General features: G+C 37.2%; 1 protein-coding gene across 1 annotated transcript in view; it reads left to right on the top strand.

The window, feature by feature from the left end:
* Positions 1-17,767, top strand: part of orb2 (cytoplasmic polyadenylation element-binding protein orb2) — a 159,636-nt gene that overhangs the window by 9,596 nt on the left and 132,273 nt on the right. Inside the window, 1 exon segment of the mRNA XM_018544602.1 lies at positions 8,276-8,387. Within this exon segment, the coding sequence (XP_018400104.1) occupies positions 8,276-8,387 (112 nt within the window).

The raw sequence follows: 17,767 nt of genomic DNA, 5'->3' as shown, positions 1-17,767 counted from the left end.
GCTTATCGTCGGAAAACACATGCAAAAGCTGAATGAAATCTGTAACGACATAAGAAAGTTACGATATCTCTATAAAAATGACTTCTTTCTATAAGTTCAAATAGAGAAGGCAGACCTATAACTGCGAATTACTTTGTGGAATTACTAGCAGTAACGATATCGTCTCATAAATCTGGTGGGGCGTCTATAAAACCAATTCTAGTAAAAAGTCATATTAGAAATAATTTAGATCTTTGTCGTAAAGTCGTCAGGATTTAGTTTCCGATATAAAGTCGATCAAAACGCGACACGACAACGAGTTCGCGCCGAATGGGAGCAAAGAGGAAGAAATTGGAACAGATAGTGCGCGATTGTCTCTTGACTTTCATGATATTTACCTTGATAATAGATCGAATTTAGCGGTGACGGTCTCGTATAGACAGATTATTGCACACGCATATTTCACCGAGGCTGTCCATGTACCTTATGTAATGAAATGCGGCTAACCGCTTGCACAGACACGGTGGCCGCCCAGTATCGAGCGCGGGGAATTACGATGGCTGTTTACCCAGGTCTTCCAGTTACATCCTGACGTTTAACTTGATTCGTTCGATACGTTACGTAATTTTGTTGGCCCGATCCATTTACCGCAAAGGTACATTATGATTGTTATGAGCTGGGCACATTGGCATTTGCCGTTAGGGAGAGCATGATTTTTTGATGCAGGAAGCTACTAAATTGACTAATAATCTAACAATTTTGATGCTCATAACATCGTCTTGGATCTTAATAATGTTGAATGACATATTAAAATAAAATCTATGAATGGCATATTAAAAATCTGTAAATAATTTATTTATATTGCGAAAAATATTACTTCGGCTGGGAGTCGAACCCGGATCTCTGACATTCCATGCGAGCGTCCTATATATTTCATAGGCATATATTTCATAGTTTTAAATAATTTTCTGATGAAATTAAGATAATATTACAATACAAAAAATTTGCACATTAAACTAAAAAGAAGTATGTCAAAGTCTTTTATAAAAGATATCGTAAAATTTTATGGAAGAAATATCGAAAGAGTTTCTGTAAAGTTTTTAATTTTTTTTAGAGGGATCTTTTAACAGATTTTAACTCTTTGTTGTTTGGACTTATTTCAAAGTTAACGTCTTTCGATAATTACTTTTTTCTACTAATAGTATTAAAATGTTAAACTGAAAGTTTATCCAGATAATTGGATCTTTTTTTTAAATCAAATTATGTTAATGACCTATCATTTCCTCATAGTTTACGTTAAAACGAGAAAACATTTTTAATTCTCTATTGTTATGTACTTTAGCTAATGAAAATTGTAAAAAAAAAGATGAAAGTAATAAATTCTTTATGTTTTTGCTATAATATTTTTAATTCGGTATAAGAAATTTGCAGACACTTGCCTCGTTTCTACAATTGACATAAATTACATTAACAGTCCTGCGATAGAGGGTCGAACGATCAAAGAGTTCCTACTTTGAACTATAGTCTTTGGCATCATTGTATTCTAAATATTCCAACCATGCATTAGGCAGCGAGCTTAAACTGGCAAAAGCAGAATTATTGTCCGCAGCAAGAGCTGATAGTACAACAGTACTCGCCACATTCTCCACCCTTTGGCCGCCATCGCGGCACACCGATGTTGCTGCCTCTGTGTGCGTTCCTCTACGTTACCCCCTCCTTTACCCGCGAGCTCCTCTCTATGGAGGTGACCTACTTTGCGCTAGCCGGCTGGAACCGTTGCTTCCGCACACGCCTCGGGATTCAGGTTATATTGCACCCTCTCCGCGTGCCATCCGCACCCTCCGCTCGCGTTTGCGGGAAAGCGACTTCGCACGCCGCGTAATCGGATCGGATAACGGGTGACGCTATTACGGTCATGAAGCGAGAGAAGGATATGACCATAGTAAATCGAATTTTTCATTGATTCTTGACTTCGAAGTTTCGAAAGCCATGAGGCTACCGGTCTTTGCCTTTGAGTGATTCTTAATCTCTTATTATGGTGTATTATAAGTTTTTTATGTCCTAATGAATGCTGATTATAGCATACATATATCTACATGATTAGAGTAGAAGTAACAACATAATCGATTTTTCATCTGTGATGCGAGTCCTTTGAAATTACAGCTGAATTAGCTAAATTATTCCTATGCTATGTGTACATACGTGCCATGGAAACATGCATGATAAAAGAAAAGTAACTTCCATTTCGGTATCAGATATACCGGACATGTGCATAAGACATCCGGGACAAGTACGAGTATACAATCGTAATGTACCGCAACAGACACCAACGGAATATTGTACTTCACAGCCTGAATTCTTCGTTTCATCCCTTCCCGATGTGATACATTCTCGCTTTCGCGTGTTATTATTTCTCCCCCTTCCCCACCTTCTGTGCCGACCGCTCCCTTTGCAACAACGACAGTATCGCGTCCGACATAATAATTACTCGTCGCGTTCGGCTTCTGGATAATGAATATTCCAACTATCACAATGAGAACGCGACTATACTATACCCTTCCTCCGCGGCCCAAATGCGGGACACATACATGCGCACATGCAAACGCATGTAAAATAACACGGATGAATCGCGAGGGTGGAATATAAACACGTTGTGTTGCAAAAGAAAAGGGGATTGAACAAAAGGTGGTAGAGATGGTCTTAGTGGGTTGGGATCGTTCCTGTCTAGACTAAACGGGTGCACGACGAAAAACGCGTAATTCGAAAGCGTATGCGTATATATATTCGTTCTCCCCTCACGCGTTTCTTCCCTTTTTACGTTTTTCCCTTATTCTAGCTCCCCATGTAAGTCCCCCTGGCTCTTATTTGCTCTTTGTCAAATTAATCATCGTCCAACTTACTTCCGGACATTATTATCTCCTTTTGTATTATAAATCGCTTTATAGATTTATCGCGTAATTAATCGTATGTTTATCTAGGATGAGATCCTAATACTTTCTAAGTGTATCTTAATGAACATTTGATGGGCCACCAGCGTATGTTTCGTGTGTAGATATAATTTCGGCACTCCGCTTTATTTGCTAGTGTAGGTACTATTCCATTTTCTGTGGTGGTCATACAGGCAAAATAACTTCATGTTCTGTAACACGTGGTAAAAATCCCAAAACACATAGAGTTTAAGCATAACGATACGTCTTACGCCTTTTTTGGAGATAGCCTTCTTCGTATACGAGATATGTGCCTGCGAAAGTATCGAATGATATCTGTGTTAAAAGGACAGAAGTGACAAAATTTCTCCCGTTTCTCGACGAGCGTAACGTAAGCCGCGGGAATATCGTACCCGCGGTTGTGCGGACATTACGTCACGCCGCCTCGCTCTCGCGGAGACTGCGCAAAACGGAATGGACACGCGATGTCAGCCCCTAGAAAATTTACGTACGTTTACACCCGTGTTCCTGGACCACTCCTGAATTACATTCAGCACCTCTGCTCCGCTCACTATAATTCAATTCCCGACCAGGTCAGGACGTGCCCATGACAGGCCACGGGTCATTCGCAAATGTGGGGGTCAGCAAAGAGGAGCGACAATATTAGCGCGCGCGCGCACTTACATGCACAGTCACATAACACATATATATATATATATAGAGGTCGCAAGCGGGGAGGAGGTGTCGTTGCTTTTTACGAGCAGCCAACTTCGGAACTGGGCCAAACGCGACCGCGCGCGCCTCACATCCATGGAGGAGCGTGGGGTTCTGAGTCGAATGGAACCCTTGTAACTGATACGCGGGAGAAAAGTTGCATGGCGTGTGCGTACTGCATGTCTTCGATCGAAGGGGATTGTTGTGGATCCTCTGCTTGTGTCCGGATGCCTCGCGAATTCATCGATACAATGTACATTCGCGAGTTTGGTCGGGGGAGGATATACGATATAGGTATGTGCCTCTTGCGCGGATGGGATAACGAATTGCCAACTGTACTTCCGAAGATACATCTCCGTGATGTACAACCCGTCGTGGTACGGGAACTAGCGTTTCCTGACGTGTACATAGTACATACGATGCTGGCGGTGTTTTCCTCACGTCTCCTTCCGGATCACCCAATTCCGCGGCAATCTTCCTACCTCTCCTTGTCCCGACCCGCATATCTATTTATTCTACAATGGTAGGGGAAAATTTGCGCAGTGTCGTCCTAGAAGGGGTAGTTATCGAAATAACAGTGGTAGTCATGGTCAAGACGGTTTATTGTCAATAAACAGTCGTGCGAACGACTTTATAGAAAACCCCTAACGACTAACATGAATGAAAATTACGGATAGAAAGTACTATAGCTAAGCAAAACCGAATAGAACAGAGGGAACGGAATTAGCGGGAAAACGGAACCGCGAGAGGGTTAACGGAGAGAGGGGATGCACAACGAGAAAACGGGGACGATGAGTAGGGGTGGTACCGGGACGGAGCCTGCACGGAGGTTGCTGTCGACGCCCTGCCGCTGCTTCCTGGTTTCCCTATATTGATTTTCCACCGCCCGCGTGAGCTGGAGAGAGACGGAATGGAGCCGAGAAACGTTTCCCCTCTGTGTGCACGTAGATATATGTGTGTGTGTGTGTGTGTGTGCGCGCGCGCGCGCGTGATCCCAGTGCTTGTGAATGCGTGGGTGCGCGCGTGCGCCTGTGTGTGTGCACGCGCGCGCGGAATGGCCCGGGAAAGGGAAACGGATTGGTACCTAGGTGGGATCCGGGGGGCCCGCATGCACAAGGAAGGAAGAGACACCAGGACCAGAGGGTTTTACAGGCGGTGCGAAGGGGACGCGTTTGAGGAGAAGGTGGGGCCACCTTTTGCACCTCCGCCGGCCATGCCGGCGTGGAAAGATGGGCACGATTATTCGACATCAGGGGGTCCACCCCTTTCGTTTCCCTCTGCTCCATTCGCACTATATGTGTGTGTGTGTGTATGTGTATTTTCAGGGGGTCCACCCCTTTCGTTTCCCTCTGCTCCATTCGCACTATATGTGTGTGTGTGTGTGTGTATCTGAATACATCCGTCTGTTCTTTTTTCCTCCTCCCTGTGCCATTTCAGGGGGTCCACCCCTTTCGTTTCCCTCTGCTCCATTCGCACTATATGTGTGTGTGTGTGTGTATCTGAATACATCCGTCTGTTCTTTTTTCCTCCTCCCTGTGCCACGCTGCGTTTGACCAAATAAGTGTCACGGTCGTTTCCTTGCAGAACGGCGAAGGATGCGCTCCACTCGCGTTGCCGTAAATTTCAATATTGGTTCAGGATGGACGAGACGTGTGAAGATTATCATATGCTGCAACAGATTTATTTATATCGCGTATCAACTAAACTGTTACATATGTGCATGATTTATAATTCATTGAGTAACGATCACACTAATATTACGTTTACACAAATTATTCTAAACGCACTGAAATGTGTAGTAAAATCAGAAATCTTCCTACACACAAGTTTGGAGTCGATTTTTTTTCCTAAGATTTTTCTAATCTTACGTTATCGAAAGTTCGCATATTTACTTTCGAGCTTCGCGCATAGCTCGTAGATGTTTCATAGATGTTTTCAGAAGACGGATAGTAGAAATATGAAACATTTATATCTACCAGACGTTCCAAGACGTTTCGTCCACTCGGCGATGCTCCAAGGAGAAGCATTTATTTGCACGAGTAGACATTTCTCTTACACCGTGCTACCGCCCGTTATTTTTCGTTACATTGGCCGTTCTTCTCAATTGGTCACCTTCAAAGGATCTTGGCTCTCTTTCGTTATCATGTCTTGCCCATTTCTTTTCCTCATAACTCCTTGTCTGTTTCTTTTACGAGGTACTACATGCACAAGAAGAAATCAGAGCAAAGAAATTGCTGCGAAAGAAAGACGTACTTATTTGGATTTTGACAAGTATTTTTCAAGCAGCATGGAAAAAGTGTTTTACACTAATTATAAAATGATTTAATCATTCACTATTTAAATTAAACTCAGTAAATGAATCAAAATTATAAATATATTTCATTCGTAACTTTCAATATCATTATACTATTATCTAACATAACAATTTTCGTCACATTTTAAATAATTTATGAACATTTAAGATATAATCTCTCTCTCTCTCCTCTCTCTCTCTCTCTCTCTCTCTCTCTCTCTCTCTCTCTTTGTATGTGTATGTGTGTGTTTAATAGAATTCATAGAAAATTGGCTCGAACGATTAAATAGTGCCTTTGTAATTTATAATTCACTTGAATCTATAAAATGACATGTCGATCAAGATTTATAAACGATTCTGAATATAATATATTAATCTGATCGTAAAGAGACTGGCCCTTTTTCAAACTTTTTTATTGAACCTTCCAAGCGAGAGGAAGTCGACAATTCCGTGGCGTGATGTTCGAAAAAAGGCCGTGTCGGGCTTTATCAAACTTTCGCCGAGAACACGGCTATTCGGCTATACGATAGCCGAAATAAAGGAAGGAAAATGGATGTGCATTAAGGGTGTGGCGACGGCGGGGATGGACTTTTGAATACATCCCTGCTTTAACTGCACTCCCCGATTCGTTACAAGTGGCCTATTACAGGTCTTTCTCTAGCCAGTCTTTTATCCCTGCACTTTCTTTCCTGCTGCTTGCAGGGGTGGCATGCTTCTTTCTAGCAGATACTTCCTTCCACCACCAGGAACATTACTTCTCTTATCGTTTTTCAAGTTCTTCGCTTCACTTGTCCTCCTCCCCGGGAGCGCTGCTGGTTTACGCGATATTCCATCCAGTACATTCGCGCTCACCACTAGAAAGCTTTTTCCTAACCAAAAGTAAGCATCTTATCTCTTGAAATGGCTCGCGACGGAAATTGAAAACTCCAAAATTCATAGTTTCATGCACGACTTTTTATATATTATAGCAAAAACGTTCTCCATTTTTGTCTCGGCTAAGACAATCGTGGAGGCTCACGAGTACCGCTCGAAATTAAGTGAAGTAGGTAAACATTTCGTCGTAACGTATTTGGAAATTAATATTTACAGACTTGAGAAAAACCAAATTTTAGATTTAGATATCGCGTACTTAGGATATGCGTAATTCTGAAATATTTTATAAACTATAATAATTTATGACAGCATATTTTTTATACTGAATCAAAAATGTACATAAACACAATAAAAATGTTCATTATATTAATAAAAAATTTATTAAAATTGATCCAATGAATTTCATTTTCTTCTGCACAATTTAAGTTTTATAAAAAAGATGAATATGTGTGAGTTATAAAACTATTATTAGAATTTATTATAACAATGAATATTACACTGAAATAATCTGCCATGGATTTAGTATAATAATGAAAAAAATATTTTCTTTAATACATATAATAAATTCGATTATTGACCTAATGTGACTTTATTAACTAATAAAACAATACATTAATATGATGAATGTATTTTATCACTTTTATAAAATTTTATAATACGACGCATGTAATGAATGAGTTTATTGAATCTATGAACGCGTTCACTAGAAGAACGATTTTTTTTTCATCAATTTAATTAAATGTGTTACATTAATACATTAAAATATATTCAAGTACAGTAAATTAAAACTAGTGATTTGTATTATATTAATAAATCCAGTTTTTTATCAGCTAATAATATATACTGAATGTAATATATCCATAATATTTATCAAAAGTTCATTATATTAATGAATTTCAAGTCAATAAACGTCATTCATTGATATTACGAACAATATTTTTTTCAGTGTACCTGTCTGATAATTATTTTATATATTAATGTTAAAAAACAGCGTGTACCTACCCGTAAGACATAATAATGCGTTAATAATGAAGTTATAGTGGGTTTCCTATATTCATTTTCTTTTTCAGGGTATCCGGAGGAGAAATTATCGACATCCGGAATAATTATAAGCGTCCGTTAATTTGAGAAGTTCTAAATATTTTACTTTGAGTTCTCTCGCGCTATCCTGTATTAATCCCGATTTACAATAAACGTAATAAAACTTCCATAAAAAATTGACCAATCACAGTCGAACATGAGAAAAATAATCTGTTAAGCAATTTCTCACGTTACTACTAATTAGCAATTAGGTATAAAATAATTGTTCATTGACCATTCTGATTAATTTTATTAATCTACATTGCATTTTTGTATGCATTCGGAGTTGCAAGAAAAATGTCCGGCAGTTTTTTTTATTTATAAGTTCTAGTTTTGAAATTTTTGACATGGCAATTTTATATAGAAACCGTTACGAGTAAAAGATTTATAATGTCTCGATATTTTCTAGGATCGTATGACGGCTAATGGAAACTCACCGTTGGACAACATGAGGACTTTGGAACACTATCTGAGCGACATTATGCGAGCCGGTGCAGCGGACACCCCAGAACATCTGAAAGGTATGTCTCTCATCTCTTTATAAGCTGTGTGTAATTGAGACGATGTATAACGAGCGTGCAATATCTGTGAAAGTAGCGGTTCGCATGTTAACACCAGTTAAGCCAGAAACATGGAAAATCCCTCTTAAAGTCTTGCGTCGTAATTGCACAGAGCTCTGTTCTCTTTCGCATTTACAACGGCTGAGAATGCGTTAACAATTCCATGAAATATCTTACGCGAGAGCATTATACTCTCACAAAGCTTCTACATACTATAGCTTTATCTGCCTCGAATCTGTAACTCGAATTTGATATGTCAAATACGGCATGGTGTCGTGAATAATTAAAATACAAATTTTTAACTTTAACTGCTTAGAAAAAGAACGAATAGAGTACTATAGTAACAATTTTAAGAGACGAATGTAGATTTATTAAATATACAATAATATTAATTTATAAATGTACGTTAATCGTTTACCATTATAAATGCGCGATAAATATAGTCACAGAAAAAGTAGGACAACATAGGAAAAATTGTGTCTGTGTTACTGAACTTTACGCATTCTAAAATAGAATAGGACCTCTCTCTATTGTAGATCTCTTTCGAGTAATTCGACAGAAGATATAAAGCGACGTAAAGTTGGCTGATTGCCACTAGATTTCATATCATTGCGCGATAACGTGACAATAGCGGAAGGAAGTACGAATCTCAATGAGTTTATGGATAAATTAGGAAAGACTAGTATTTTATGACGTATCGCTCCGGTTTGTTTCTCGCTATCGACTTGTAGATTCCAATTATATGACGCATATCGTAAAATATAGTGTCCACTAGCTACGACTTCTTTATGTTGACGTAGCACGACGTTCGTGATCGTACTCCGCTATATATATTCCGCACATCGATCTTCAGTCGTAACGTTGCATTTAATGCACCGTTTGATTACGTCGCTTCGAGTCTACGTCTATTACACCAGGAGTGCACTCGAGGTCGATCGCCCCGATATGAACCCGCGTAAACGTGAGATATAACGATGCCATTGAAACTGAAGAGCAATTAATGCGCGAAACCGAGTATGGAAACTATATGAAAATATTTCCTAGTGTTATTCAGCATTCTGCAAAATTTTAATCCTATTACAAATTTATTTGTAATATTTGTGATAACGTAGCCAATCAGAATATGTATATACGATGATTATGTACAAATGCTGAAGAAATGTGTCCATTTCAATCGATCTATTACACGAACGTTGTTCGTGAATTACTGTTATGTCATGACACTAGCAGCGATCTTTACATGAATGAGCCTCTTACGGTGTAGAACCGGGAGGGACCAATCGAACAACCAACCCAACCCCGAATGATCACTCGACACACCGTCGGAGCACTCTGCACCCTCCACTCGACGCGTTCTACTCACTTTACGTTGGCACGTAGAGAGACGACGCCGTGCAACTATGCGGTGCGTATGTACATGCGGACGGACGGATGCATATCGTATTGAGAAGAGCGAGAGAGTGAAAGCTGTGGAGGTAGGACGACATGCGTCTCGTCTGCATCGTTCCTCCTCTACCCCTTTCGCTTCTCATTTTCTATTTTGTGCTCTTGTCTGCCGGAAGAGAAAGAGAAGAAGAAAGGAAGGAAGAGAGAGAGAAAGAGAGAGAGAGAGAGAGAGAGAGAGAGAGAGAGAGAGAGAGAGAGAGAGAGAGCGAGCCAACAAACCCCTCAGACGAGCGTTCTCGTGCTCTGTAGTCAAGGGCAAGGGTGCTGTCGCCGAGTCTACCGTGTCGGGCAGTTTCCGTACGACGAAGCCATACAACAATCAGAAGAGAGAGAGAGAGAGAGAGAGTGAGAGAGAGGATAAACGGGATCGGGGGTTGGACACTTTGGCGCGAAAAATCTCGGATTTTTTTCCTAGCGAACTTCAAACGAACCCATCTACTTGATCCCGAAAGGGTTCGTCGTATATAGTCGCGAAAGTCTTCTTTACCTCAAAGAAACGGACGACGACGGTGTAAATAGAAGAGCGCTGAGTTTAGCGGAATGTCTATAGTCCGGCATCGTTGAGATTTATCGATCGCACCGTAATTCTAGGGTAGACAATGTGAGCGCTAAGAAAGTATAATAGCTACCATTGACGGGTGACAAAGAGAGTAATCTGAATTAGGTAGATGTATGATAATCGAATATCCGTGTTCCATTGCGGATGCATGGTGCATTCGCACTGAATTTGCTGGGAGTATTCAGTGGAAAATTAGAACGATATGATAGAGCACTAATATACTCCTTCATAATCGGAATTATTTCTTTTCATATTTAATGAGAATACTCTTGTAAGTAATGTAAGAGAAAGGTTTCTCTTGTTTGAAAAATTATGTTGGCTTATATTCATTTCTCTCAATTATTCTTTTCTATTGTAACGATAATAATTCTGATTCATTATATTCTGTCTTTCAAAGCTAAAGTTATTTTTAAATTATATCGTACTATCGATTGAGGAAGCGCAGTGAAAGGGACATAACTTTTGGCACGTTCAGAAGATCGACATCTTCATTGTTTCATATAATTATCTTGAAAATTGTTAGAATGACGTCAGACATCTTCGTGGCAAGGTTCTTTTGTTTTAATCCACCGCGTGCCTCTACTGCAATTAAAATCTGATTTGTTGGAAAACAAAGTTAAATAACGATGCAGTACGTAAGTGATACCACGTCGATAGCAACGAGGAGTGTCAACCTCTCACGAAAAAGAAGGATGTGCAGAAGAAGATAAGCGGCAACACTTAAGAGAGCAGATGAAAGACAGAAAAAGTGATTGATGAGGATATTGACTTATACAGGAATGATTATGTACACAATATATGTATATGAAGATTTTGTATTTTCTATATAAATATCAATTTCTTTTTTTAATTTAAAAAAAAAAAAAATTCTTCATAAAACCGGATAGACAAGATTATTATTGTTACAGCGTTTGTTCAAAATTAATAAGTACTTAAAAATATCGTGTAGAAAACACATCCAAAAAAAGATATTCTACTGTTTAGCACTTTCGTGTTAATATGAGAGGATTTTCCATTTACGTACGAAAAAGATATTCTGCAAAGTAGAGAAATTTTGTACAACCATAAAGTACTGGATTTAAAGATTTTACAATTTTTAATGCTAGAAAAATGTCTTGCATATACTAACATTTACACTTTTCTATACACGGTAGCACATGAATGACAAACTTTTTCTAACAATTAAGAGTATAGCTTATATTAGAGTTACAATAGAATTTTTTATAGAGAAATGTATTTTTGATCATAGCTCATGTTGATCATAGATCATAGTCTCCGTTTTTATAGATGAATACATATTATAAATACACGTGCCTGATTCATGTAAGATTTTTTGTTTAGAAAAAATGTTAAGAGGAATTTTCTGCTTATCGGTAGAATATCTTTTTCTGGGTGTTCTCTCAAAATAATGACATATTGAGATCGGGAAAAAGTTCTTTTACATTGTGAAGTAAAAGGACGTTTTTGATAAAAGGACCCTTCCCAAACCCATCATTTGTTGCGAAATTTTTGTTGCAATTACATCATACGATAGATCAAAGTTTCAGTTTTAAGAATCTGTTTTTTTTAAATTGTGGTATGATGATTTTTAACGGAATTATGAACAATCAAAATCAGAATGCTTCTTTATTCGCGAATAACTCAGGAACAAAAAATCGTAGGAACATTTTTAAAATATGATTTTGAAGGAAAAACTTTAAAGCTTTCACGATAGTCGAAAATTTTCACAAATTTGTTTTGGGCACGTGAGAGGCCCACAAAGTGTAAAGAAAATTTTTCATCTCTTTTAGCTTGTAGTCTTTTATATGTAAAAATTACCAAACGCACGGAAAAATTCAAAAAATATTTTTGAAAAAGTAGAGATTTTAAGCTTTATATAAAAAATCCTTATTTTTTTAAATTTAAATTTCGTTTACTTTTAACAAAGATATATTGTAAAGATTCTTTTACATATATGAGAAAAGACTTTCCCCAATAGAATAACTCAGATTTATTATAATAGAGTTCGAATTATTATCTGACTTTTTAAATAAAAATATTCGAAGAATATATAGGCTCTTTAAACATCAAGAAGAATTTAGAAATAAATTCACCTCACGGCAACTTGCGTGGAAATACGAGTAATCGAATTCAAGTATCGTCCATCATGGATTATAAAGTTTCAAATTCTCAAAGTTTATCGGCACGTCCGGTTTCCGGTACGTCTATTAGGAGAAAAACTTTACTGAACTTTTGTGGTAGAGCCAGATGTGGTGAATCGTTCGTTTTTCTGCGAAGATGATTACGCGAACGAGCTGACCAAGGTTTACACCCGGATTTTCTAAAAACTTGACCTACTATCATAGTGCTAAAATGGCACGACGACATTTTTCGAGATGGTATCGCGGCGACAAGTACGTCTACTCAGCACTGCTTCACACACAATGGCTCTAAGAAGAGAGCCTTTTGCTAAAAGAAAAAGCTATTCTGGCTTCAAAGTTAGCTTCGTTCGCGCCCTTTTCACTTCGAACTTTCGAAAGTGTGAAAAATGACACTTTAAATTTCGAATCTATCTTAGATAACGTCCTTCTTTTCTTAACTACAACTATCTAGGAAAATTAATAAAACGAAAGATTTAAAGTAGTTAAATAAAAATAATATTTAAATGCCTGCGTAACAACAGACACAGGTATATACATTATTGACATACAAAGATAGTTCGAAAAGCTCTCAACCTTATAAAGAAAATACATGATATTTTAGCAAAGTTTTTTTTTATTTTTCAAGATAGTTCCCTTTCAGCTCAATATATACACTTATTACAATGATATTCTAACCTTTTTATACCATCGTCGGTGATTTCTTTAAACCTTCAAAGTAGGCTTTAGTTTCATCGATTACTTCAGTATTTGAGACAGATCTTTTTCTTGCCAACCACTTCTTTATGTTTGGAAAGAGAAAAAAGTCATTGGAGACTAAATCTGGTGACTACAGTGTGCGTACAGAATCAATTCGAAGCACTATTCATGCAATTTTGCGACTGCAATTGAAGAAGTGTGAGCAGGTGCATTGTTATGATGGAATCAAAAGTTGGTTGCTTTATATGCGCGCGCGTGCACTGAAACAAAAAAAACTAATAATCGCATTTGTCTGAAACTTTAACAATAACCCTGTGCAAGATCAAATTTGTCTAAAATTATAGCAGTTTCACATAGTGTGTTATTTCTATGTTAGGCCAAGAACTTTTCAAACTCTATTTTTTGTAAAAATGTTTGTAATAAGGCTCAATATGCTTTTATTAACTAATATAGAGAAACAGGGCAATGAGCCGATAAATTACGTTAAAAATCTTTTTAAATTAATTTAATATATTGCGAAGAATATATCACGTAATTATGGCGTTTCGTCCCAGCTTCCACTACTGGACTCATCAGTAAGGCATTGTAGTGGAAGCCTACCTTATACGCCCCTGCAAGAGTTATTCAATCGAGATTCTATATGAAGAGATATACGCGTATCAAAGCGCTTGCGAGAATTTGCGAATATCGATAGACCTCTGATGGCGAGTCGACGTAGTAATATTCTTCGCAATATTTATCCAAAGTAATATATGTATTCCCCCCCCCCCAACTCTATTATTTGTATTTATTTCTATAAAATAAGATTTATTTAAATATATATATATATACAATAAAATAGAAGTAAACTAATAAAAAAAATATACAGAAAAATATATGCACTTGAACTAAGTCGTCAAATAAATTACAGATAAACATTTAGCTCAGGGAAACAATATTTCTTTAAACTTGTTATTACTACTTACTTGTTTTATTCTTCTCACGTATATTTTTATTTTTTAAAATATCATGACTACTACTAAAAAAAATATATACAGTATAAGAAATACTCGCTGTTGACAATAGAAGGTTGATCACAATTTATCTTATCCTTTAACAAATGCAGTTTCATTCGGGATATGCGAGTGGATCACCCACCTCTGAATAAATGACGCTGTTTAATATACGTTTCGCGCGTCCTTGAATAATGTTGGCTTTGTAATTTCATTTTCTGACCTATATGTAACTGTCATGTAATCAGCTAGTAGCACGATGGAAGGGTGGTTTTAACAGCTGCATTCTTTACCTAGGGTTTCATTGGATTATGTATTTTATCCCCCTTCTCTCTCTCTCTCTCTCTCTCTCTTCTTTTCTTTCTTGTTTTATTCTTCCGACAGCTATCCCTCATTTTTTATCGAGTTGTATATAAGTGTATACATATAATTGGAAAAGTGAATAGATAACGAAAGTGTAAGTGCACATGTCGAGATTTGCCGCACCATCATGACTTTGAAAGAAAACAATTGATACACATATTCCATGCTTTCAAATTAAACGCAAAGTCTTTTTGACTAGTAAAAACGTTAATTTTGATGTTTTGTGAAAAAATTATATTATATGTAGAAAGGAACGTGAAACGCAGTATTTGAACAGAAATCTAGATCCCACGTTACGGCAAAAGACGGCGCTGTAGGGTAATCCTTTTTTTTTATTTACATTGAACATATATTCCGCGACACACCGTATAAATATGTATATATATAAAACGTTATAGGATCAAGCTTCTATATTTAACGCCGAACGTACGAGTGCACGATAATAATATTTAATGAATCAGCAGTAAATCTATAAATATGTTAGCGTTCAAATTTCGCTACGCTGGCATAAAAAGTTGGTCTCGATATAAAATCAAGACCGTCGAAGAGAAACTATACATTCTCCGTACATTTAAGTGCGCCATAAAGAAAAGAATATATACAGGACACGTTTTTCCTTACGATTCTGCATAAGTGATGTAGCATGATCGTTTCTCAGAAATAGTCTGATACATGTAGAAAATTAGATCGGAGGGGTATCAAATGTACTGCCGTTCTACGAGCACGTGCTCCAAAGTGTCTTTATCGATTTTACAAAGTTCGACTGGGTTCTAAGAACATGTAGATCGTAGAAGGTAGAAACGCGAAGAGTCAATGAACCCCCGTTTCTACGATCCACCGTAAACTCGGTGCGCGATTTTATTGATTTTTCACAATCCGACATGCAGCTTTTCCAGTTAGCGGAAGTGACTGTGCGCACTTCTGCCGCTGCCCGTCTCTTTTCTTTAAATTTAGGGTGAAAAGTCCGCCAGAGGAAGAATTGCGCGAAGTCAATGAACTTTTCTTGACAAAACACTCCTGTAAACGAAGAGCATCATTATGAACTTTAGTAGACTTTAACGAGCTTACATATCTTTCTTTTATAAATGTTCATCATTGACGTTTGCATTCTCATTCTGGCTATCTATCTTGGCAGGTAGAATTTTTTTTTTTTTTAAATTGAAGCAATTCTCAATATTTTTATGGTTATTTATTTTCAGTTATTTATTTATCAGAATTGTACTGATCTCAGACTCGACGTATTTTTTTCGAAAATAATGGCGAGAATTCACTTATCTTTTTCGAGGTGACGAATCCTCTTCTATGGAGTGGAGAAAGAGAATCACAGATTGAGGTCGCGGAGCTGTTTCATCAACAAATCCACGACGTGCCTGTCACGAGGTGGCGCGCCATCCAGATACGATATTGGTGGAGATTATATGAGGAGCTGAAGATGCGGGTGGTTATCGATCGTAACCGATATGAGAAAACTTGGCGAAAGGATGCGAGGTTAAGCCGTGTCACAACAGGTTTAATAGGGCCGATCGGTAACCGACCTTTCTCCGGGTTAAGGCAGGGAGGAAGGATAAAAAAGGTTTCCTTCAACTGTCGTTATTTTCCTCCGCATCAGGATGTTTCTTGGAAGAGAGAAAATATTGGATCCGTTTGTAGAACTTTGTATGGGCCCTTCTTTTGCGGATCCTATTACTTATCCTCCTCATGTTGAGAGCGCTGGGAACAGCGCTTGTCTTTTCCTCGAAGGAAGATTACGTAACTTTCCGAATTTATTATTGATACCGTCCTAGGTCGATCTCTCGTATACATTTTTTTAACATTCGTGATATACTTTCAAAGGTCGCGCAACTCTAAATTTAGTCCACTTATGAAAGAGACTTTGTCTTTCCTCATCGTAAAATCTTTAAGATCGAAACAAGACGTTCAATGTTCAAATTTTTGTCCATTTTTCAACTTTTTTTCCGCAATTTATTTATTTCTATATAATTTATTACTGACTTAATTTCTTTAATAACTTATTAATAATTTAGCAACACTTAATGATATCAAAATAATTCTTTCGTGCTGTAAGAGCAAAGATGTCGTTATCTCTTCCGTGACACAGAAGAATTGTCTTGCTCAAGAATTACATTCCGACGATGCGATATCATCTCCCATAAGCCTTTGCGAGATAAAGCGAAGAACTGTTCGCTATCTTGACGCATGTTTTCGAAGTTCTCGTACAGCGTCGAAAATTACAGATAGAAGTTCAAGAAACAAAAAAAAAAAACTAAATTAAAGAAAGAACTATAACTAAGAAAAAAGCATAAATGTTTCAGTTTTCTTGGAAGTCGATTTAAGATGTTTAATTATGATCAATTTGCAACTATGATTACAACTTGGACGACTATTCAAAACTTGGTCATGTTAGTCTACTTCAGATCTTATCGCTTTATTCTCTTCACATATCATGCGTCGTTATCAGACATTACCTTATTTTCTTAAAACTACTATCAAGAACGATACATTTGATGTGTCTTGCTGCGAGTCTTCAAAAGTATCAATTAGACATGCTGATCCACGTTACGACATTATATTCAGCCTTCAGATTACTTACTCCTTGCTGATATCGCGACGTCGCGATATCAGCAAGGAGTAATTAATCTGAAGGCTGAATATAATGTCGTAACATGGATCAGCATGTCTAACTGTGATACTAATATAACTTTTTGGAGACTCGCAGCAAGATACAGCAAATGTAACATCACGAAGAAAAATGATTTTGTTATGAATGCAAAAGGATTGCAAAATTTAATTGTCAGATTTGTTTGCTATTTACACGTATTTTTCATTTATTGCAAACAATTTCTGTATAGCGAGTACAGAAAAGAATATAAATACTTGTTACACCTGCAAATAATTTACGATCGCTATATTTGCAAATATAGTTTGCCGGAATTATGGCAAGGATTAGCGTTCATAGCAAATTTTTTCTCTCTATGATGTAATCTCAATAATGACTGTAAATGTTATCTTTTGTAGCGCTATCTGATACTTTATAATATTTATTAACAACTCTTTATTTTTATTTATAGACATATAATTTGTATAAATTATTTATTTATTTTTCATAATATTATTTACTTCTAATCTTACTTGCTAAACATTTTC

This window comes from Cyphomyrmex costatus, unplaced genomic scaffold (genome assembly GCF_001594065.2).
Source record: "Cyphomyrmex costatus isolate MS0001 unplaced genomic scaffold, Ccosl1.0 scaffold453, whole genome shotgun sequence".
Lineage (NCBI taxonomy): Eukaryota > Metazoa > Arthropoda > Insecta > Hymenoptera > Formicidae > Cyphomyrmex > Cyphomyrmex costatus.
The sequence above is the reverse complement of the archived record's forward strand: the minus strand, read 5'-3'. Positions and strand labels throughout refer to the sequence as shown.